At 44.7% G+C, this 24,800-nt stretch overlaps 1 protein-coding gene across 7 annotated transcripts in view; it reads left to right on the top strand.

The window, feature by feature from the left end:
- Bptf (bromodomain PHD finger transcription factor) overlaps positions 1 to 24,800 on the top strand; it is a 129,270-nt gene that overhangs the window by 12,221 nt on the left and 92,249 nt on the right. For all 7 annotated transcript variants that reach the window (XM_042702572.1, XM_042702575.1, XM_042702577.1 and 4 more), the window contains exon 2: positions 15,153 to 15,975. In XM_042702572.1, the coding sequence (XP_042558506.1) occupies positions 15,153 to 15,975 (823 nt within the window). The remainder of the gene's footprint in view (positions 1 to 15,152; positions 15,976 to 24,800) is intronic.

The following is a 24,800-nucleotide window of genomic DNA, read 5'->3' on the forward strand; positions in this document are numbered from 1 at the left end:
CTGGGCCTGGGCACTGTCCCTCAGCCCTTCAGCTCAAGGCTAGCGCTCTACCATTTGAACCACAGCACCACTTCCAGTTCTCTGGTGGTTAATTGGAGATAGGTGTCTCACAGACTTTTCAGCCCAGGCTGGCTTTGAACCATGATCCTCAGATCTCAGACTCCTAAGTAGCTAGGATGGCAGGCATGAGCCATTGGCAGCCAGCTTCTGTGTTTGTACATTTTTTTTTGGGGGGGGGGTAATCCAGTCATGGGGCCTGAATTCTGGGCCTGGGCGCTGTCCCTCAGCTCTTCAGCTCAAGGCTAGCACTCTACCACTTGAGCCACAGTGCCACTTCCAGCCTTTTCTGCTTATGTGGTGCTGAGGAATCGAACCCAGGGCCTCATGCGTGCGAGGCAAGCACTCTACCACTGAGCCACCTTCCCAGCCCATGTGTTTGTACATTTTTGAGCCTCAGTTCTTCAGTATTCAACAGCCATGTGTGATACTTCATTGTGTGTATTCCACCACAATGGAGAACATTTCATAAAATGTTTCCTGTAATTGCAGAAAGTTGTTGTGTGGGCAGACTGTGCTCTGGTAGCCACTCTGCCTCTTGTAGATGATGGGAATTCACCTGACCTTTTCTTTTTCTCTGACCGTTACTTTCTCCACAGTGCTGGCAATGGTTATTTTTGTTAAGATTATTGGCCCATTGATGGATTGTATTCCTTTCAGTAAGAAAGAAGATTATAACGAAGCATTTAGTAGTTCATTCTTGTTGTAATCCTAGCTACTTAGGAGGCTGAGATCTGAGGATCATGGATCATGGTTCAAAGCCAGCCTAGGCAGGAATGTCCGTGAGACTCATCTCCAATTATGCACACACACAAAAAAAGCCACAGGTGGAGCTGTGGTTCAAGTGGTAGAATATTAATCTTGAGCAAAAGAAAAAAAAAAAAAGCTCAAGGAGAGCACTCAGGTCCTGAGCTCAAGCCCCCGACACACACACACACACACACACACACACACACACACACACACACGCGCGCGCGCGCGCACACACACACACACACACACACACACACACACATGCACACATGCACCACAGCACCACACCCCCCCCCAAAAAAAAAAAACAACAAAACACCACTTAGGGCCAGGCGCCGGTGGCTCACACCTGTAATCCTAGTTACTCAGTAGGCTAAGATCTGAGGATTACTAGCTGGGGAAGGAAAAGCTGTGAAACTCTTTATTTCCAATAAACCACCAGAAAACTGGAAATGGCACTGTGGCTCAAGTAGTAGAGCGCTGGCCTTGAGCTGAAGAACTGAGGGACGGTGCTCAGGCCCAGAGTTCAGGTCCCATGACTGACGAAAAAACCAACAAAACAGCAAACACTTTAGGAGGCACTGCTAAATGACTTACCTCATTGTTTGCAAGGAAAAGATGCTCCTTTTTTTGAGTGGAATTATTTTTTGACTTAAATGGGTAAGTTGCCGCTGTGGAGCCTCCTGAGAAAGTTAATGTTTGGTGTCTTCTCTCATGGATATGTTCTGTGGTTCACACACTTGAGAGGCGGCCTAGCGGAGTGATTCATACCAAACACTATTCTGTAGGTGCAGTTTTTATATTTTACTAGAAACATGGATTCATGTTCAGTTTCAACATCTTCATATCGCCTTCTTTGAGATCTGTTTCTATTCATGGAACTTAAAAGGTATTTTTGGAAATGAGCATATTAATCAGTGTGGAATTTCTCTTGTCCTTTTCCTTTTCTGATGGTTGCACAGCTACTTGAGAGACTTGTTTGAGGAGTCCAACATGAGACTAGCTAATGAGGGCAGTAGGGACGTGGCTCAAATAATTGCATGCCTGCCAGATATGCATGAGGTCAAGTTTAAACCCCAGTACTACCAGGAAGAAAAAAAATGTATTTTTGTTTAACTATTCTCTGCTTCAAAGTATTAGGTGAATAATATAAAATATAAAAAAATGAGTTTATATGGTACTGAGGAATCAAACCCAGGGCTTCATGCATGCTAGGCAAGCACCCTTCCACTAAGCCATCTTCCCAGCCCCAATACTACAGATTTTAAGAGCATGGTGGTGTTGCAGCTATAATCCCAGCACTGGGGATGTTGAATAAAGAGAGTTCATGATAAGCCTGGCTACTGAGTTTAAAGCTCCTATCTCAAAAGAAATCACAACCAAAAAGTGATTTATACTGTAATTTCAGACACATTTGAATTTTGAGTCTCAGTTTTCCTAGTGAAAGGCCTTATCTCAGATAATCTGCAAACTTGTGAGGTTGCCTTCTTCCTTTTTTTTTTTTTTTTTGACGGTTGTGGGGCTTGAACTCTGGGCTTGGGCGCTGTCCCTCAGGTCTTCAGCTCAAGGCAAGTGCTCTACCACTTGAGCTACAGCACCACTTCCGGTTTTCTAGTGGTTTATTGGAGATAGGAGTCTCACGGTCTCTCCTGCCCAGGCTGGCTTTGAACCGCGATCCTCAGATCTTAGCCTCCTGAGTAGCTAGGATTACAGGCGTGAGCCACCAGTGCCCGGCTTGCCTTCTTCCTTCTGAGTGTCTTGTCCTTGATTGCCTGAGTAGCTTGAGCTGATTCTTCTCTGTCTCAGAAGAAGCCTATGGCTGGTTGCCAGTGGTACATGCCTGTAATCCTAGCTATTCAGGAGGCTGAGATCTGAGGATTGTGATTTGAAGCCAGTCTAGGCAGAAAAGTCCATGAGACTCATTCTTCAATTAACTGCCAAAAAGTTGTAAGTGCAACTGTGGTTGAAGTAGTATAGCATCAGCCTTGCGCAAAAAAGCTAAGGGACCATGGACCATGCCCACCCTCTGAGTTCAAACCCCCGTTCTGGTACACATGCTCTCATGTGTACACATACTCGTACACACACATACAAAAGCCTAACAGTAGAAACTGGATATAACGGGAGAAGTGTCTGTCTGCCTGCCTGCCTGCCTGCCTGCCTGCCTGCCTGCCTGCCTGCCTGCCTGCCTGCCTGCCTTCCTTCCTTCCTTCCCCTCCCTCCCTCCATCCCTCCTTTCTTTCTCTCTCTCTCTTTCTCTCCTTCCTTCCTTCCTTCTTTCTTCTCTTCTCTTCTCTTTTCTTTTCTGTTTTCTTTCTTTCTTATCATGGGACTTAAACTCCGGGCCTTAACACTGTCTCTGAGCTTTTTCATTTAAGGCTGGTGCTCTACTACTTGGAGCCACAACACCACTTCCAGTTTTCTAGTGGTTAATTAGAGATAAGAGTCTCCCAGACTTTCCTGCCTGGGCTGGCTTTGAACTGGGATCCTCAGATCTAAGCCCCCTGAGTAGCTAGGATTATAGGCATGAGCCACCAGTACCTGGCAAGAAGTATCTTTAGTAATATATGACATATTTGTTATTGCTAGTTATTTGCTGTGAAATCTAGTCTTGTTAAGATTTCAGTCCCTTTTTGATTTTGCACAGTCTGTCTAAATGTTCTGGGGGTGTAAGTGCTTCCTGGTGCTTTGGGAGAGGACCTGCCATTTCAAAGGTCAAACAGGTGATACTCCATTGGTTGTTTGCTTAAAACTTCTTCTGTAAGTAGCTGGAATAGAATTTATGAGGGCTTATAGTCCCTATTACAACTCTGTTGTTGTTTATAAAACAACCAGGCAATATGAATGACTGTTCAATAAAACTTTATGGACTCTGCAGTTTGAATCCTACCTGATTCTCAACATCACTAAATTGGGTTATTATCCACCCATTTAGTTCTCATGGGCCAAACAAAAACAGTTCATGGGTGCACCATAATTTGCTGGTCAGTGTGAGACAGATTTTCCTCCTTTGATTTCTTTCGGACTTTTTATTTAAAAAAAATAGTTTCAGGCTCTCTTTCCCTCCCTCCCTCCCTCCCTCCCTCCCTCCCTCCCTCCCTCCCTCCCTCCCTCCGTCCCTCCCTCCGTCCCTCCCTCCTTTCCCTCCTTCTCTCCTTTCCTCTCCTCCTCTCCCCTGCTTAAGCTAGCATTCTACCACTTGAGCCACAGCTCCATTTCTGGCTTTTTGTTCTTTTTCGTAGTTAATTGGGGATAAGAGTTTCATGACTGGAGTGGCTTTGAACCTCTATCCTCAGATCTTATTAGCCTCCACAGCAGCAAGGATTACAGGTGTGAGCCATCAGCACCAGACTCTATTTTTGGTGGTAGGATCAAACCTAAGATCTTGCACATGCTCACAAGGGCTCTACCACTGAAATATTCCAGTGTGTGTGTGTGTGTGTGTGTGTGTGTGTGTGTGTGTGTGTGTGTGTGTGTGTGTGTGTGTGTGTGTGTGTGTGTGTGTGTGTGTGTGTGCGAGCGCGAGCGCAGGGGGCGGGGAGGGTGTACCTGTACCAGTCCTGGGGCTTGAACTCAGGGCTTGGGTACTGTCTCTGAGTTTTTCTGCTTGAAGTTAACACTATCACTTGAGCCACAGTTCTACTTCCAGCTTTTTTGATAGTTAATTTCGGAGAGGCATCCATGGATTTTCCTGTCTGGGCTGTCTCAAACCAAGATCCTCAGGTCTCAGCCTCCTAATTAGGTAGGATTACAGGCATGTGCCATTGCTGCCTGGCTGTTTTGTTTTGCCAGTCCTGGAGCACTTAGTGTTTTTGCTCAAGGCTGGTTTTCTACCATTTGAGCCACAGTTCCACTTTCAGCTTTGTTCTGGTTAATTCTAGATAAGAGTCTCATGGATTTTCCTACCCCACAATCCTCAAAATCTCAGCCTCCTGAGTAGTTAGGATTACAGGCATGAGCCACCTGCACCTAGCTTATTTAGTGTTTATTCATTTCTGACTGGTGAACTCCTATAGGTTCTTTATAGTTTTTCCTTAGTGCACATACCCCATGTTCCATTGGTTCATATGTGTATGTTTGTATGGGTTTTTAAATTTGATGGTTATTTCAGTTTTGACAAACTCCTTTTCTGTTATCACTCCATTGAGAATGTTTGCTATTTTACCATTACCTTAACCTCATTTTGATAACAATGGGTTATTTGAAGTCATTATTGTGCAGTGGTCCGTAGATATATCTCTGGACCAGGGTTGTCCAATAAGCGTTCTGTGGTGATGGAAGTATTCTCTTTATTCAGTATGGTAGCACATAAGCAACCACGTGTGGCTGTTAGGCACTTGAAATGATAGCTCTTATTGAAATTTTGGGCTCAGTCTCATTCTTTAATCCCATATCTGATTTCCTTTATCTGCTATTTCTCCATTCTGCACAAAAGGCATGTGCTACTTTTTAAATTTGTGTTCATTGAGAGGTCAGCTTGGTTTTTTTTTAGTAAAGAAAGGCTGTCCTAAGGTGGAAGTTCAGAATATAGGTTGAAGATCCTTGTACTCTTATGTTGTAGTGACACATTGAGCCTCTGTATAAGCATCTTTGAAAGGTAGTAATTGATAGATCTGAGGATAAAATAGGACAAGGCATTGAAAGGTGCTTGCACAATCCCTGCACCCAGGAAAGCCCTGTTTGTGAAAGCTTGCTGTTGTTTGTGAGCATTGCTGGTACAGAGGATAGGAATAAGGGCAGATGGGATGTGCTTGGAGAACACAGCCTTACCAGCAATAACCTCATGCTGGATTGAGACACTATTCTAGATTCAGGAGTGAATCCTTGTTAATGTTGGCAAGTTTGTTTCCAATTTCTGTTTTTGCTCCCCCCTCACCCAGGGATTGAACTGGATGAGCCTTGCATTTGCTAGACAGGTGCTTTTGACCACGTAAGCTACTCTCCAAGCCCTTTTTGATTTAGTTATTTCTCCAAATAGGGTCTTGTGTTTATGCCCATATTTATCTAGTATGGAGTTGGGATGAAAGGCATACATCATTGTGCCTAGCTTTTTTTTTTGGTCCAGTTGTGGGGCCTGAACTCTGGGCCTGGGTGCTGTCCCTCAGCTCTTCAGCTCAAGGCTAGCGCTCTACCACTTGAGCCACAGCGCCACGTCCGGCTTTTTTCTTTTTGCTTATGTGGTGCTGAGGAATCGAACCCAGGGCCTCAGGCATGCAAGGCAAGCGCTCTACCACTGAGCCAACTTCTCAGCCCATTTTTTTTGGGGGGGGGGGCGGTCGGTCATGGGGCCTGAACTCTGGGCCTGGGCGCTGTCCCTCAGCTCTTCAACTCGGGGCTAGCACACTACCACTTGAGCCACTTCTGGCTTTTTTCTTTTTGCTTATGTGGTGCTGAGGAATCGAACCCAGGGCCTTCTGCATGCAAGGTAAGCGTTCTACCACTGAGCCACCTTCCCAGCCCTGTGCCTAGCTTTTTATTGGTTAAAATGTCTTGAGAACCTAGGGTGGTCTCAAACCATGATCCTTCCAATTTCTTCTGCCTCCTGAGAGGTTGAAATTAGAGATGTATGCAACCTCAACTGGCCTATAATTTTTTTGTTTGGTCAGTTATGGTACTTGAATTGAAGCCTAGGAGCTGTCTCTGAGCTCTTTTTGCTCAAAGCTAACTACTCTACCACGTTGAGCCGCAGCGTCACTTCCCATGTTCCCATGTTCTGGTAGTTAGAGATAAGAGTCTCACAGACTTTATTGTCTGGGCTGGCTTTGAACCGTGATGCTTAGATCTCAGCCTCTGAGTAGCTAGGATTACAGGCATGAGCCACCAGCACCCAGCTGGCCCATAATATTAAAACAATGACTGTAAAGTACATGATATATTTTCATTTTTATTTATTTATTTATTTATTTATTTTTGTTGTTGGTAGTGGGGCTTGAACTCTGGGCCTGAGCACTGTCCTTGAGTTAGGCCACAGTGCCACTTGTGGTTTTCTGGTGGTTAATTGGAGATAAGAGTTTCACAGCTTTTCCTGTCCAGGCTGGTTTTGAACCATGATTCTCAGATCTCAGCCTTCTGCGTAGCTAGGATTACAGGCATGAGCCACCAGTGCCCAGCTTATATTTTTAATTTTGAGAGGATTTTTCTTTTCTTCTTTTTTTTTTTTTTGGTCAGTCATGAGGCTTAAACTCTGGGCTTGGGCGCTGTCCCTGTGCTCTTCAGCTCAGAGCGCTTTATGGCTTGAGCCTCAGTGCCACTTCTGGTTTTCTAGTGGTTTTTATTGGAGATAAGAGTCTCACGGAGCCAGGCGCTGGTGGCTCACGCCTGTAATCCTAGCTACTCAGGAGGCTGAGATCTGAGGATCTCGGTTCAAAGCCAGCCCGGGCAGGAGAGACCATGAGACTCCTATCTCCAATAAACCACCAGAAAACCGGAAGTGGCGCTGTAGCTCAAGTGGTAGAGTGCTCGCCTTGAGCTGAAGAGCTGAGGGACAGCGCCCAGGCCCAGAGTTCAAGCCCCATGACCGACAAAAAAAAAAAAAGTCTCACGGACTTTGCTGCATGGGCTGGCTTTGAACCGTGATCCCCAGATCTCAGCCTCCTGAATAGCTAGGATTATAGGCGTGAGCCACTGGCGCCTGGCTTTGAAAGGATTTTTCTATTAACATACATTGGTTGTTGGTACAAAGGACTTGATTTGGACATTTCTATACATATATACAATATATCTGATGAACTTCACTCCCCCTCTATCATTCTCCCTTCTCCTACCCCTTCTTAAAATAATTTTAACTGGTTTCATTGTTCTGTTTTCATACATGCATATAATTGGGCCATATTCACTCTCCTAAATCCTCTCCTTTGGTCCTTCCCCTCCTACTGATCCCCATTCCCCCCTTCCTGTCCCCCGAAAAGCCTGTTTGACTCTCCATGGCAGGTTTTTGTTGTTGTTTGTTTTTGGGGTCCGGTCATAGGGCCTGAATGCTGTTCTTCAGCTCTTCACCTAAAGGCTAGCGCTCTACCATTTGAGCTACAGCGCCACTTCCGTCTTTTTTCTTTTTGCTTGTGTGGTGCTGAGGAATTGAACCCAGGGCCTCATGCATGCAAGGCAAGCGCTCTACCACTGAGCCACCTTCCCAGCCCTGTGGCAGGTTATTTTTGTTGTACCACTTATAGTGTATATATGTGTGCCTGGAGGTTAATGAATTCGATTTTACTACATCCAAATCTCACTGGAGGTGAATTTCTCTCCCTCCTAATACCAAGGTTGAATTATTTGTCTCTCTTTCAGATTCCAGTTAGAAATAGGGGACTGTGTTTCATTTTTCTGTTCTAGAAACATATCTTAAGATTGACATAGGAAATCTAGAAGTCTGAAAGCACTCTGAGTATTCCTTTTAGAATTAGTAAAATAAAATTCAGGTGTCAGCCCTGACAAATCAACAGTGTCTTTGAGGTTTTACTCTTGGCTGGCCTTTTACTCCTGGGTTTCTACCCTCCCTGTGGCTGAACACTTTTTTTCCCCCCAGTGCTGGATCTTGAACTCAGTGCATTGCCCCCGAGCTTCTTTTGCTCAAGGCTAGCACACTATCCCTTGAGCCGCTGCGCCACTTCTGGCTTTTTCTGTTGATGTGGTACTGGTGCATCAAACCTTGGACTTCAGGCATGCTAGGCAAGTGTTTTACCACTAAGACACATTTCTAGCCCCTAAAACACTTTTGACTTTAGAGTAGTTAGGATTTGTGCTCTGAAGAGGTTAACAAATGAGCTGGGGCCACTTGAGCAGTGGTATACGGAAGTGCTTGTGCCATCTAGGAAGGCGGGACAAAGTGTGCCCAGTGCCAGAGGAGGCACAAGCCCACAAGACGGTGCGTGTCCTGGAGCAGGTCCTCACGAACGTCTCAGATAGCTGTCTCAAAACTTCCTCAAAGTAAGGCAGCGTCTGTCCAAAATATATAAGCTTTTTTTTTTTTTTCCTTTGTCAGTTGTGGGGCTTGAACTCTGGGCTTGGGCGGTGTCCCTGGGCTCTTCAGCTCAAGGCGAGTGCTCTACTGCTTGAGCACAGCACCACTTTCAGTGTTCTAGTGGTTTATTGGAGATAAGAGTCTCACAGACTTTGCTGCCCCGGCTGGCTTTGAACCGTGATCTGAAGATCTGCTAAAATGTATAAGCTTTTTAAAGTTAATTTTTTTTAATTTAAAAAACCCTAGAAGCTAAATAAATACAGAATGTGCCCTCAATGCATATTTTTAAACCTCAGCTGTGTAGAAAGAAACCCCTATAGCATTTTATGCAGAGTTTAGAGAAACACATGGTTTCTCTAAAAAAACATCTTCACATGGTTAGGATTATTTCACCTCTTCCTTTTCTTTTTGTAGACTTGTTAGTAGCTTTGATTAAGCTTCCATTTGCTTTAGATCAGTCTTCATCTTCCCTTCCTTTGCTTGACTTTGCCCAACTCATTCCCTGGGGAACTGTCCAGTTCTTTAAAGTAGTTTTCAAACTTGGCTGTACGTTAGAACTACCTGGAGAAAAGTATGAAAATAGGGGTTACTTGCTTCTCCTGGGGTTCTGTAATTTGGGTTGGGACTGAGAAAACATTATTATTATTAATGTATTGAAAAATATTTTAAAGGTGATGTACAGAGGGGTTAAGTCAGGTATTAAGTGCATTTTTTTGGAACAGTGTCACCCCCTTCCTCATTTTCTCAGAGAAAACTCTGAGTAGGTGATTTGCAGCTCTCTGCAGTGAGCACCTGAATCTGTGCAGGTTTGCAAAGCTTCAGGTCCTCATTCTGTGTGCCTGGAGTGGGACCTGCTGTTCTGGATTTCTTTCTGGTTTTTTTTTTTTCTCTCTTTCTGTTTTTTTGTTTGTTTGTTTTTTTGTCGGTTGTAGGGCTTGAACTCTGGGCCTGGGCGCTGTCCCTGTGCTCTTCAGCTCAAGGCGAGCTCTCTACCACTTGAGCCACAGCGCCACTTACGGTTTTCTAGTGGTTTATTGGAGATAGGAGTCTCACGGTCTCTCCTGCCCGGGCTGGCTTTGAACCGCGATCCTCAGATCTCAGCCTCCTGAGTAGCTAGGGTTACAGGTGTGAGCCACTGGCGTCTGGCTCTGGATTTCTTTCAAACATGCTCATCACATTTCTAGTTCCAAGGTTTGAAGGTATCTTCTGGAATTTTATCTAATGTATATTGTTTTACTCACCGGCCTCTTAGGGAGGGGATTTCAGAACAGCACTATTAGTGCATTCTGAGAATTATTAGAGATGCAAAATCTCAGACCCTGTTCTCAAATCTTTTTTTTGGGTGGGGGGGGGCAGGTCAGTCATGGGGTTTGAACTCTGGGTCTGGGTGCTATCCCTGAGCTCTTCAGCTCAAGGCTAGCACTCTACCACTTGAACCACGGTGCCCCTTCCAGCTTTTTCTGCTTATGGGGTGCTGAGGAATGGAACCCAGGGCCTCATGCATGCAAGGCAAGCGCTCCACCACTGAGCTACCTTCCCAGCCCTGAAGTCTATTTTAATCAGACTCAGCCCTCTAGTGACCGTGATGGTGTGTGAAGTTCAGGACCACTGTTCTAGGATTTCTCCCATATGTGCCGAGTTTGCAGAGTGAAAAGGTAACAAACATTTCTTGTCTCCTTCCTCCATCCTCTCTTGTTCTCTTCTCTTTCCAGAAGCAGGTCAGTGTGCAGCCCCGGCCCCGGCCCACCTCACACTCCCGCTGCGCCTGCTCCCACCCTCCAGAGTGTGGGATTGCAGGTGGTTTGTTTCCATGTTTAAGATTCCTTCATATTGACATACACAGCCCTCAATCACTCATAATTGCTCTAAAGAATTCTGCCAAGTGAATGTTCCACAATTTCCTAATCATTTCCTTATTAGTGAACCTTTTGGTTGTTTTCAGTTTGTTTGTTCTTTGTTTTCATAAACAATGTTGAGTGTCCTGAACATGCATTAGGAGAATTTTTCTAAAAGAATTTGTCAAACTGTGGGCTTCAACTAGCATTTGTTGTTGTTTTTTTGTTTTTTTTGGGTCAGTCCTGAGGCCTGAACTCTGGGTCTGGGCGTTTTCCCTCAGCTCTTCAGCTCAAAGCAAGCACTCTACCACTTGAGCCACAGCACCACTTCTGGCTTTTTCTGCTTATGTGGTGCTGATGAATCGAACCCAGAGCCTCATGCATGCAAGGCAAGCGCTCTACCACTGAGCCACCTTCCCAGCCCTTAACTAGCATTTTTAAAAAGTGAAACAGTAGAGACACAGAGGGAGAGGAGACGAGGGGACAGTAGTGGTCTGTAGAACTTTGACTTTCAGGCATTTGTGTGCCAGATGAAGATGTGAAATATATTCCCTACGTTAGTCATGGGCAAACAAGTTTGGAGACTGTTCTTTCAGGGTGGATGCAACCTTCTATAACCAGAACTGTCCTCAAGCTGTCCTTCTAGTTTATATAGTCTTCACCACAGGAGGTTTTCTGGTATTTCCATTGTTCTCAATTGTTTTGTTTACCTTAAAATTTTTGTCCCTTAGTGAGTGGTGGTTTTTCCTTTATCCGCTGACTCTTGAGGTGGAGATGAAGGTTTTGTCTTATTTGTTTGTTTGTTTTTGTTTTTTTCTTTCAGAGATTGAACTCAGAGCTTTGTGCATGCTAGGTAAACCTTCTGCTAACCAGTTGAGCTAACCAATTGAGCTAGGCTCTCATTTCTTTTTTTTTTTAAGTTTTTAATTTTATTTTTATTTTTTGCCAGTCCTGGGGCTTGAACTCAGGGCCTGGACACTGTCCCTGAGCTTTTTTTTTTTTTTTTTTTTTTTTGGGGGGGGGGGGTCCGGTAGTGGGGCCTGAACTCTGGGCCTGGACACTGTCCCTCAGCTCTTCAGCTCAAGGCTAGCGCTCTACGACTTGAGCCACAGCGCCACTTCCGGCTTTTTTCTTTTTGCTTATGTGGTGCTGAGGAATCGAACCCAGGGCCTCGAGCATGCAAGGCAAGCGCTCTACCACTGAGCCACCTTCCCAGCCCTCCCTGAGCTTTTTTTGCTCAAGGCTGGCACTCTACCACTTGAGCCACATCACCATGTCTGGCTTTTTCTGTTTATGTGGTACTGAGGAATTGAACCCAGGGCTTCATGCCCACGAGGCAAGTGCTCTATCACTAAGCCTCCTTCCCAGCCGCCTTTTAATTTTTTAGTACAGGAAAATTAACATAGTTAAGTCAGTGTTGGGAACAGTAATAATATAACATGTGATAAATGCATTTCTGTGAATTGTTGAAATGACTTGCTCATAACTAGCGATTCGACAGCTGAGGACCTTTCGTGGTTTCCTTTTATGAGTTTTCTCTTTACATACATAATCTATGGTTAGTTCTGTAAACCTGACTCTTTGCAATTGGTAAAGTGACCATATATTTGTAGTCAAACAAGACCATCCGCAGTTATAAGTAGGAGCATCATTTTTATCTGAATATCAGTATTATGTGTGTACATAGAAATTTACCCTTTTTTTTCCTATTAACGCGATAAAAGTGCTTGAGGTTTTTATTGTTGTTGTTTTTTTTTTTTTTTTTTTTGTCGGTCATGGGGCCTGAAGTAAATCTGGGCGCTGTCCCTCAGCTCTTCAGTTCAAGGCTAGCGCTCTACCACTTGAGCCACAGTGCCACTTCCCTTTTTTTCTGCTTAAGTGGTGCTGAGGAATTGAACCCAGGGCCTCATGCATGCAAGGCAAGCGCTCTATCACTGAGCCACCTTCCCAGCCCCTGCTTGAGGTTGTGTGTGTGTGTGCCTGCGCATGTGTGCGCTAGTACTGTGCTATCCTTTTTTCTTAGCCTTTTCTGCTCAAGGCTGGCACTCTACCACTTGAGCCCCAGCTCTACTTTCAGCTTTTTTGTGTGTATATGTGATTAATTGGAGACAAGAGTCTCATGGATTTTCCTGGCCAGGCTAGCTTCAAACTACAATCTTCAGATCTCAGATGCCTGCATAGCTAGGATTACCAGTATGAGCCACCAGTGCCTGGCCTGAGATTTTCTTTTTTCTTTTCTTTTTTTTTTTTGGGGGGGGGGGTCAGTCGTGGGGCTTGAACTCTGGGCCTGGGCGCTGTCCCTCAGCTTTTCAGCTCAAGGCGAGCGCTCTACTGCTTGAGCCACAGCGCCACTTCTGGTTTTCTAGTGGTTTATTGGAGAGAAGAGTCTCACGGACTTTGCTGCCCGGGCTGGCTTTGAACCGTGATCCTTAGATCTCAGCCTCCTGAGCAGCTAGGATTACAGGTGTACCAGTGCCCGGGGAGATTTTTTTTTTTGGGGGGGGGTCCGGTTGTGGGGCCTGAACTCTGGGCCTGGGCGTTGTCCCTCAGCTCTTCAGCTCAAGGCTAGGGCTCTACCACTTGAGCCACAGCGCCACTTCCGACTTTTTTCTTTTTGCTTATGTGGTGCTGAGGAATCGAACCCAGGGCCTCAGGCATGCAAGGCAAGTGCTCTACCACTGAGCCACCTTCCCAGCCCTGTTTTTTTTTTTTTTTTTTTTTTTTTTAAATTGTACAAAAATAGGTTTTGCTTCAACTGTAAGCCTCTAAACCAAAGTTCAGAGGGTTCTGTGATGGAAAGAGGATGAGGCATTCATTTACTGAGAGGTCCGTGTGTGTGAAAGGTAGGCTAGGGCCACACGGAACACCAGCAAGGGGAGTATTGTATGGAGGACCTGGGTTGCATGGGGAGGTAGCAGTTCCCCCGGAGCCTAGGGTCACTGAGGGAGGGAGCTTGGTGAGGATGCCTCCTGTCTATAGTGCGAAGTAGAGCTGTAGCTGTCGGCAGGTAGGGTGTAGAGTAGTTGGGGGGCTGGTACCCAAAGCCTCTGCTCCCTTGGGTGGCTATATATCCTGCTGCCCAGAGCAGGCCCCCTTGGGCCAGGCTGTAGTTTCCCTGGCCATAGTGGGCAGGCCCGGGCCTGAGCTCTTGGTTTTCCGCCGAGGCCGGTACTTGTAGTCTGGGTAGTCGCACAGATGAATTAATTGTTTTTTATACTTTGTTAGATGTGTATATCTTTAGGATAAATCCCCGGAGGCAGAAGTATATTCAGTAGGGCTTTGCCAACTTGCCTTTAAAAACAAAATTGACTCAGGCTTGTAGTCTCCCCCGAAAGTATCATATGAATATTTAAAGTTTACAATGTGAGACATGCTCACTTGGTTCAGTATATTGTGGTAACAATATGTAACTTACAGAAGTCTCTGGCCACCTTCCTTTACCTCTAAAACCAACCAAAGACTGACAGATGTCAGCTCTGGGGACTGTGGATCGCAGGGCTTTGCTGGGTGAGCAGCTCTGGGTTCAGTTATGAGCTACTTTGTTTTCAATGGCTGTCATCCAGGGAGAGTCTCTGGGCTCACTGTTTCTCTCATTCCTTTACTGTCCCTGGGTTATGCTTGTGCAGCAAAGTCTTACAGTGACCAGACTCCCACAGAAAGTATTGAGTATATTCTTACTTGAAACATCTGCTTGCTGGTGAGTGGTTGGGATTGCATTGTATAAATGTAAAAATCTTGACATTTTTTTTTTTCTCCTCTAGTATCTTGTATGACTAATTTGTAGATGGTAGAGTAAAGGTAGAGGTGAAGTTTTCCAGGGAATGGTAGCTTCACATCAGGGCTAATAAAACTGAATTGTACAAGAGGGAGTTCAATGTGAATCTCATTAACACTGTTCCTTTTTGAAAAGTAGAGATTTACCATTCTGTAGACATCGCCGGAAACTGTAACAATAATAATATTACAGGCATTAACTTTAGGAGGAGCTTGTTTGGTTAACAAGTTCTCTCATTTTAACAGACAGATCATAGTACCCCATGTGTTTGTTCAGAGGGTCAAGTGAGATGTGTACATGTGTTACAAAGTAAGCTGTCCCAAAGATGTCACACACATCTGAGAACTGACTTGATGATATCCATGGCCTTTTGTCCATTTCCTAAACAAGATACTTTTTTCTCCCAAGCGTTGGAGGTCCTCTCCTCTCCCCTCCCTGCTCATAGCTACCTCCTCCCCTTTACTTCCTGCTTCTGTCCTGAGCTCCTGCCTCCCTGTGGAGCTCTGAATCTCTGTTTTCTGTACAGTATAAGATGAGAACTCAAAGTGCTGCTTCTCTATAGTGGGTTTCATAATCCTGGGGATGATATCCAGGCCCTTGAGGCTTCCGGGCTGGTAGAGCTCTACCTCCGATCTACAGTCCCCAGTCCCTTTTGTGGCTCTATTTTAACTTGAGAGTTACAGGGAAATCGGGAGAACCCCATGTTTGTGGCAGCAGTGTGGTGTATAAATTTGTATATCATTACAAATGCTATCATGCGTTTCTTTGTTTGCAGGTAGACGAAAACCGAGAGTACATCGACCTCGTTCTCCAATATTGGAGGAAAAGGACATCCCCCCCCTCGAATTTCCCAAGTCCTCTGAGGATTTAATGGTGCCTAATGAGCATATAATGAATGTTATTGCCATTTATGAGGTACTGCGGAACTTTGGCACTGTTTTAAGACTGTCTCCTTTTCGCTTTGAGGACTTCTGCGCAGCTCTGGTAAGCCAGGAGCAGTGCACGCTCATGGCGGAGATGCACGTGGTGTTGTTGAAAGCCGTGCTGCGTGAGGAAGACACTTCCAATACTACCTTTGGGCCTGCGGATCTGAAAGACAGTGTCAACTCCACCCTGTATTTCATAGACGGAATGACCTGGCCGGAGGTGCTGCGGGTGTACTGCGAGAGCGACAGGGAGTACCACCACGTTCTGCCCTACCAGGAGGCGGAGGACTACCCCTATGGACCCGTGGAGAACAAAATCAAAGTTCTGCAGTTTTTAGTCGATCAGTTTCTTACGACAAACATTGCTCGTGAGGAGTTGATGTCGGAAGGGGTGATCCAGTATGACGACCACTGTAGGGTGTGTCACAAACTTGGGGACCTGCTTTGCTGTGAGACGTGTTCAGCTGTCTACCATTTGGAATGTGTGAAGCCCCCTCTTGAGGAGGTGCCAGAGGACGAGTGGCAGTGTGAAGTGTGCGTCGCACACAAGGTGCCTGGCGTGACTGACTGTGTGGCTGAAATCCAAAAGAACAAACCGTACATTCGACATGAGCCTATTGGATATGATCGAAGTCGGAGGAAATACTGGTTCTTAAACCGAAGACTCATAATGTAAGTTCCATGAGTGAGGGAATGAGTACATATCTTGTTGAGCATTGTTACTTTTTCCCTTGTTGTTCTCCCACTATATCTCTTCCCTCCCTCCCCTCCCCCCCATGTTGTAAAGTTGAATTCCAAGATAATGTCTTGTGGGTATCATTGTTGCAGTGGGTCATCCTGTGTCCTTGTTTCAGCGTTTTGTTATTTCCCTTCCCCTCCCCAAACAAGACAAATGTATATACAAGATGCAGGGTACCAAAATCAAGTACAGTGACAGCAGGGGATGTACCAGGCTGAAGACCACACAAAGGAAACAAGTGAAAAAGAAATCACATAGTACATTTAAAACAACAACAAGGAAAGGCCTCGTGTGTCCATATCCTGGGGTTCATTTCACTTAGCATCATCTTATATGGTCATATGTACATAGCTTTTAAACTTTGTCTGCTCATCTGATAAAATTGTCCTAGACATATACTAGTTGTTGCAAATGAGGGAAACCATGGGACCTAAATTTCTTTGGGTCTGGCTTACTTCACTTAATAGGATTTTTTTCCACATCTTTCCATTTCCTAACAAATGGTGTCATTCTTTCTGATGGAAGCATAGAATTCCATTGTGTGTGTGTGTGTGTGTGTATACCACATTTTCTTGATGCATTCATCTACTCAGGTACATCTGGTTTGGTTCCATAGCTAGCTGTCACTCGAGGATTTCTTTCTTTTTTTTTTTTTTTTTTGGGGGGGGGGGTCGGTCATGGGGCCTGAGCTCTGGGCCTGGGCGCTGTCCCTCAGCTCTTTAGCTCAAGGCTAGCACTCTACCACTGGAGCCACAGTGTCACTTCCACCTTTTTTCTTTTTGTTATGAGGTGCTGAGGAATCGAACCCAGGGCCTCATGAACGCAAGGCAAGCGCTCTACCACTGAGCCACCTTCCCAGCCCCTCACTGGAGGATTTCAACATGCCCTTCCAGGCTCACGTGGCAAGGCCAGGCAGACACTTCAGTTGTAATCAGGGCATCAGGCTACTCTTTTAAATTTTGTTTTTGAGGTAGAGTCTTGCCAGGTTTGCCCAAGCTAGCTTTATGATCCTCCTACTTTTATCTCCTAAAGAGCTGGAATTACGGTAGGCATTATCATACCCAGCTTCTGGTTCTTTTTCTTTTTTTCTTTTTTCTTTTGTCAGTTGTGGGACTTGAACTCTGGGCCTCAACACTATCCCTCAGCTCTTCAGCTCAAGGGTAGCCTCTACCACTTGAGACACAGTACCACTTCTGGCTTTTTCTGCTCATGTGGTGCTGAGGAATCGAACCCAGGGCCTCATGCATGGAAGGCAAGCACTCTGCCACTGAGCCACCTTCCCAGCCCCCCAGCTTCTGATTCTTGATTGTGTATGAGGGATTTGGCTGGAAGCTTTGGGTAATTTGTAGGTGTAGAATGAGATGTGGGTCTAGTTTTATCCATTGGACACCGTTTGGTAGTGAAGTGTGTCCATTGGTTCTGAGAACTCTTCTGACAACTTCCTCCTCTTCTTTCTCTGTTGTTATTATTTTATTGAATGTTGTGCTTCCTATTTTGGTCTTCTGATGTTCTTATCTTTCCTCTCCAGTGTTCATCTATGTTTATTTCCTCTTTGAGTTACTCAGTTTTTCTCAAAGGTTTTCTTATCTTGTTCTCCTAACCCTGCTACCTACTACTTTGACTAACATATTTTTCTATTTTTTTCCTAAGAAGCTTAGAAAACAATAATCCTAGAATCTTTCTGGTTTTAGGTGTCAGTTCTGGGCCTTGAACTCGCCTGGGTGCTATCCCTGTTAGTCTTGTGCTCAAGACTAACATTCTACTACATGAGTTGCAGCTCTTTCTAGCTTTTTGATGGTTAATTGGAGATTAGTGTCTCACATACTTTCTTGCCCAGGCTGACTTGAAATTAGATCCTTAGATCTCAGTCTCCTGAGTAGCTAGGATTATAGACTAGGCACGAGTCACTGGAACCTAGCTAGAATTTTTCTTTTTAAAAGTAATAAAACCTAAAAAACAAAAAATTTTCAGTACCAGTGATTCAGTCCTGGAATCCTAGTTACTCAAAAGCTTCAGATGCAGAGTGATTTGAGGCCAGCTTAGGTAAGAAGGGCTGAGACTCCATCTCCAAGATAACTGGCAAAAAGCTTGCTTGGCTCAAGGGCTAAAGAAACAGCTGAACAAGTACAAGGTTGAGTTCCGATCCCAGTGCTAAACCCCTTTCCCTAGAAAAATCCTGCTGAGAACTCTCAGTCCTCTTGCCTCAGTTTCCTGAATGCTGAGATAACAGGCTTGCTCTGACTATTCGCTTCGCTTCCGAGGATATTAATTATAGCTTTTTCCCCTTTGTATAGTCTTGTTTCTTCTAAATTACTTCCTTTTGTTTGTTTTGGTTTCTCTCTTCCATTTTCAGATGTCTATTAATCTATTTTCTGCTCCTAATGAACATGGTAGAACTATCTAGTTAATTGGAAGCTCTGGGCGAGTAGGTGGGCCTTAGCTTAACCATGAGTGATTTTCATTGTTTTAGCAGCCAGTCTCCTGTTAGTACCTTTAGCTCAGTCTTTGAGAGCTTGGAGCTTGCAGGTGTGGCTGGTGGCATTCTCAGCTGGTGGCTGAGTGGCAGAAGTGGGTTGCATGTCATTTAAAGCTCTGGTTTTCTGATAGTAGGACTTTTCTTCACCCTTGAGCCTGGTGTCTCCTGGCCCAGAGAACTTGAGTTTTGCATTCTCTAGAGACTGATGTTCAGCAGTTTGAATGTGAGAGATGTTCTGGGGACCTGCCCTTCAACAGCTTGCAGCCAGTTCTGTTGCAGACCCCCTTGCCTTCCGAGGGACTGGGAGCGTGGAGGGCAGGGAGCGTGCGTGGGCTGCCTCTCAGCTTCTCAGTTTCAGATGGGGCTTTTCTTGGCTCTCCACCTTGATGGTAATCTGTTGTCCATCTGCTTTCCTGTTCTTCATTTTTTTCTGTTGTCTCTCCTCTTTTCTTTACCCTTGTTAGCTTATACCTCTGGAAATAGTTCTTTTTTTAAAAAAGAAATATAAATAAGGGTTTTTTTTGGTAAGTGTGTGGTTTGTTTGCTTGCTCGTTGATTGGTACAAGTTCTCTCTGTGTAGCCCAGGTAGACCTGGAACTTGGACTTCCTGCTTCAGCCTCCCCGTGTGTGGTTCCATGCCTGGTGTTCTTTAGTACGGTTTAAAGCGAAAGAAGCGGTGTTAGATCCGTCACCTTATTCCACAAACTGACATAAGAGACAATATATAGGGCTGGGAAGGTGGCTCAGTGGTAGAGCGCTTGCCTTGCATGCTCGAGGCCCTGGGTTCAATTCCTCAGCACCACATAAGCAAAAAGAAAAAAGCTGGAAGTGCTGCTGTGGCTTAATTTTTAGTGCCGAGTCTGGGGCTTAAACTTAGGGCCTGGGTGCTACCCCTAAGCATTTTCACTCAGAGCTAATGCTCTGTATCACTTGAGCCACAGCTCTACTTCCAGCTTTCTGGTGGTTTATTGGAGATAAGAGTCCAACAGACTTTTCTGCCAGGGGTGGCTTTGAACCTCCATCCTAAGATCCCAGCCCGAATTACAGACATGAGCCCGAATTACAGACATGAGCCACCAGTATCTGGCCTCCTTTAAAATTTTTATATAGTGTGTCTTTTTTTTTTTTTTTTGGATCCGGTCATGGGGCCTGAACTCTGGCTCTGGGCGCTGTCCCTCAGCTCTTCAGCTCAAGGCTAGCACTCTACCACTTGAGCCACAGCGCCACTTCCGGCTTTTTTTCTTTTTGCTTACATGGTGCTGAGGAATCGAACCCAGGGCCTCATGCAGGCAAGGCAAGCGCTCTACCACTGAGCCACCTTCTCAGCCCGAAAAAAAAATAAATAAATAAAAATTTTAAACTATATTTTGTGTCTTTTCGGTTTGGATTTTTATGCCTTTTGGGGAGCAGAGTCTTGCTCTAGCCCAGGTTGGCCTTGAACCAGGATCCTCTTATTTCCACCTTCTGAGTAGCCGCACTTATGGGAAGGCTCGTGTCATAGTAAAAGATTTTTGTTACATGTACACTGAGTATTTCTGAGGGCTTTTAAATTTTGAAATAAAAGCATTTTTTAGAAAACAAACTAAATTAAGTGTTCTAAGTATTATTTTATATACTAATACATCAGGAGGCAGATATATAATACTAAGGAAGCAAAGAAGAGTATACTTTTGAAATCTCATGATTCACTTTTTAAAAAGTACACATAGACAAGTTTCTCTTTTTTTTTTTTTTTTTGGGTCCGGTCATGAGGCCTGAACTCTGGGCCTGGGCGCTGTCCCTCAGCTCTTCAGCTCAAGGCTAGCGCTCTACCTCTTGAGCCACAGCATCACTTCCGGCTTTTCTCTTTTTGCTTATGTGGTGCTGAGGAATCGAACCCAGGGCCTCAGCCATGCAAGGCAAGCGCTCTACCACTGAGCCACCTTCCCAGCCCCAAGTTTCTCTTATTGTAAAGATGAGTAAGGTAATGAGTACATTTCTTCCCCCTCCCCCCCCCCCCCCTTGCCAGTCTTGTGGCTTGAACTTGGAGCCTGGGCACTGTTCTTGAGCTTATTTTGCTTAAGGCTAGCACTCTACCACTTGAATCACAGCACCACTTCTGGCCTTTTCTGTTTATGTGGTACTGAGGAAGCAAACCCAGGGTTTCATGCATGCTAGGCACTTCAAGAACTCTAGTTGTAGCTGGGCACTGGGGTTCAGGCCCATAATTCTAGCTACTCAGGAGGCTGAGATCTAAGAATCACAGTTTAAAGCCAGCCTGGTGAAAGAAAAGTCTGAGAGACTGTTATCTCCAATAAAGAACTAGAAAACTGGAGAAGCTCTGTAGCTCAAGTGGTAGAATGCTTGCCTTGAGCTGAAATGGTGAGGGACAGTGCCCAGGCCTAGAGTTTAAGCTCCAGGATCAACAACAGCAACAAACACCCAACCAAAAACCCCTCAAATTGTAGTCTCTTAAATCTCCATTATTATGCGTAGTAAAGTGTGTAGAGTAAGGCACAGGCGCTCGAGATACCTAAGGATAGCTTTTTTTTTGTGCTGTGATATTTTGAACATTTCTTGTTTAAAATAAAATAAGTACTTCAAGCATTGAGATATTAGTGCTCTGTGTCAGTCATTTAAGTAGCTGAAAATAGGTTATATATTTTTTAATGAAAAGTAGATTAAGATAGTGCCCCCTGGTGGCAGACAATAGGAGGGCCCTGTGAAAGTTTCAGAACCTGAGGAAATTACTGGCCAGTTTAGTTCATGGTGTTTGGTCTGTGCTTCTCTGCAGCTCAGAAACTTAAATTGCTAATTCTTAGTGGCCCTGTAGTTCAGGGCAAAGGGAAATGTGTACAACAGCCTGCCCATGTACAACTGGTAAATATGAAGTTAGCAGTGCATAGTAATTTTTACATTACTGCTTTTATTTAGTAAGCATTAAAGATACATTATTTGTGTAGATCAACAATACATATAAAAGAGCCGGAAGTGGCGCTGTGGCTCAAGTGGTAGAGTGCTAGCTGAAGAGCTGAGGGACAGCGCCAGGCCCAGAGTTCAGGCTCCACGACCGGACCCCCCCAAAAAAAACAACAACAAAAACCGCAATATATATAAGAAAAGTTCTTACACATGAATTTATAGTCTACTCTGGGGAATCAAGCTAGATATTCAGCAAACAGTTTAAAGATTGGTTTAATTAGGTACCAATCAGACCAATCTTTTCTTTATTCCTTTCATTCCTTACCTCTTTCGTTCTTCCTTGCTTTTTCTCTTTCCATCTCTTCCTCTCTCCCATTATGTAGCCCAGGCTGGCCTTGATCTCAAGATATTCTTGTCTCTGCCTCTGGAGCATTCAGAGTATTGGGGTTACAAAGCTTTTATTAAAAACTTATTTGGTACTTATCCTGGGGCTCGAACTCAGGGCATAGGTGTTGTCTCTGAGCTTTTCTACTCAAGGTGAGTGCTCTTTGAGTCATAGTACCACCTCTCTCTGTCTCTCTGTCTCTCTCTTTCTTTCTTTCTTTCTCTCTTTCATGTTAGGATTTAGTTTATCTTTCTTCAGTCGGACAAAAGTCAAGAAAGGAAAATCCATTTACATGATTGAAGTTTGATGGTAGATACTGTTAAATTAATCATGTGAAGAGTATTTCCTAAAATGCAAAATTAAAATATTTTCCTTTTCAAATACTTCCTTTAATTTATCAACAACTGCTATTATGGCACGATAGCAGCAATGGAGGTTTGTAACATCTGTGGATCTTAGATATACAGGAAGCATAAAGACGTTACAAACAGACTGAAGGAAAACAAGACCAAAAATTATTTTCTTTTGATGGTAACTCATCACAATAATGTAAACATAAGTCTACCTTTTTCTACTTATAATAAAGTATAAACTATGCAGATGTGACAGTGCTTGTTAGTAAGAGAACCTTAGAAAAGATTTGTAAGAAGTACAATTGGGCTGGGAAGGTGGCTCAGTGGTAGGGTGCTTACCTTGCATGCATGAGCTCCTGGGTTCGATTCCTCAGCACCACATAAGCAGAAAAGGCTGGAAGTGGCGCTGTGGCTCAAGTGGTAGAGCGCTAGCCTTGAGCTGAAGAGCTGAGGGACAGTGCCCAGGCCCAGAGTTTAGGCCCCATGACTGACAAAAAAAGAAAAAAAAAAAAAAAGAAAGATACTTTGGGGCAATTAACTATTCTTTGTAGTTATCTTCAAATAAATTGAACAGAGAGGGCGCTGGTGGCTCACGCCTATAATCCTAGCTACTCAGGAGGCTGAGATCTGAGGATCGCGGTTCAAAGCCAGCCCGGGCAGGAGAGACCGTGAGACTCCTATCTCCAATAAACCACCACAAAACCGGAAGTGGCGCTTTAGCTCAAGTGGAAGAGCCCTGGCCTTGAGCAAAAAGAGCTGAGGGAGAACGCCCAGGCCCAGAGTTCAAGCCCCACGACCGACAAAAAAAAAAAAAAGAATAAATTGAACAGAGAATATAGAAATACAAATTTCCTGTGCACTCATGAAACTTCAAAAATAGTAGAATTAATGTGTTTCATAAAATTTGTAAGCAAAGTATAGCTACTTGTCACAATTATTTTAATATATTGCTGTTCTAAGGTAAATTTTAAACTCAGAAAAGTAGGGTTTGGAGTTGGGAGAATTCAAAAAGTCCTTATTTCTTGACTAGAAGATTGAGTATCACTCTAGTCTGTGTCTGTTTGTATAGCCCTCCCTCCCTCCCTCCTTCCCTCCTTCCCTGCCTCTCTCTCCTTTCTTATTTTTTTGGTATTGTTTCTGGGGCCTGTTGAGGGGCAGAGCAGTGGGTTGAACTAGGGCCTTGTAGTTGCTAGGCAGGTAGTCTATTACTTGAGGTGTGCCCCAGCTTTTTTTGCTTTAGTTACTTTTTTCTTCTCCCTCCCCCCCTTTTTCTTTTTCTTCCTTTGCCAGTCCTGGGCTTGAACTCAAGGCCTGGGCTAGCACTCTGCTACTTGAGCCACAGCACTACTTCTGGCCCTTTCTGCTTATGTGGTACTGAGGAATCAAACCCAGGGTTTCATGCATGCTAGACAGCCACATTCCCCAGCCCCAGTTTTTTGTTTTCTTTCTCTCTCTCTCTCCTTCCTTCCTTCCTTCCTTCCTTCCTTCCTTCCTTCCTTCCTTCCTTCCTTCCTTCCTTCCTTCCTTCCTTCCTTCCTTCCTTCCTTTCTTGTCTTGTCTTTTGTTTGTGGGTCTTGAATTCTGGACCCTGGGTGCTGTTCCTGAGCACCCACTTCTGGCTTTTTCTGTGTATGTGGTGCTGAGGAATCGAACTCAGGGCCTCATGCATGCAAGGCGAGCACTCTACCACTGAGCCACCTTCCCAGCCCCCTCCCTCTTTTTTGGGGGTGGGGGTCCAGTCGTGGGTCTGGGCTCTGTCCCTCAACTCTTCAGCTCAAGGCTAGCGCTCTACCACTTGAGCCACAGCGCCACTTCCGGCTTTTTTCTGCTTATGTGGTGCTGAGGAATCGAACCCAGGGCCTCATGCATACAAGGCAAGCGCTCTACCACTGAGCCACCTTCCCAGCCCTCCTCCCCACCCTTTTTATTAATAGTGTCTTACATTTTTTTCTGGGCTGGCCCAAACTGTAATACTCCTGTTTACACCTCCCAAGTAGCTACTAATCCCAGTTTTATTGATTGAAATGGGATCTCCCTAACTTCCCTCATAGTCTGGCCTTGCCTGTCATCCTCCCATTTTCCACTGATAGTGTAGCTGGGATTATAGGTGTGAGCCACTGTACCTAGCCTTTACTCTCTTATCTATGTGCCTGTCTCTATTCTCTTTTCTTTTTACATAGATGTCAGTCTTTGGATCATCTGAGATGATTTCATCTCAGAAGCTAAAATTAACATCTACAAAAGCCGTATTTTCAAAATTAAATAGACTTGGCATTTAGGGGGACACTACTGACTTATCTCAGGATTTCTTACTCCTTATTTCTGTGATTGGTTTACAAAAGAAATTTGCATCTGATGTGGTGACATAGGCTTGTAATGGTAGCACTTAGGAGGCTGAGTCAGGAGGATCTAGAGTTCTCGGCCAGCCAACCTGGACTACAAAGATTCCCCCCCCCCCCCAATACCTGAAAAAGAGAGAGAAAGAGGTGAAACAAAATCTACTATTAAACTTGCTATCCAGAGTGATTGGTTATACTTACAGTGCAGTCTAAAAGTTAAATTATGTGAAACTACATGAAATGCACATACATAGCTGGGCACTGGTGGCTCACACCTGTAATCCTTGCTTCTCAGGAGGCTTAG

Source organism: Dipodomys spectabilis, unplaced genomic scaffold (genome assembly GCF_019054845.1).
Source record: "Dipodomys spectabilis isolate Male_0828 unplaced genomic scaffold, ASM1905484v1 ptg000329l, whole genome shotgun sequence".
In the NCBI taxonomy this organism is placed as follows: Eukaryota; Metazoa; Chordata; class Mammalia; order Rodentia; family Heteromyidae; genus Dipodomys; species Dipodomys spectabilis.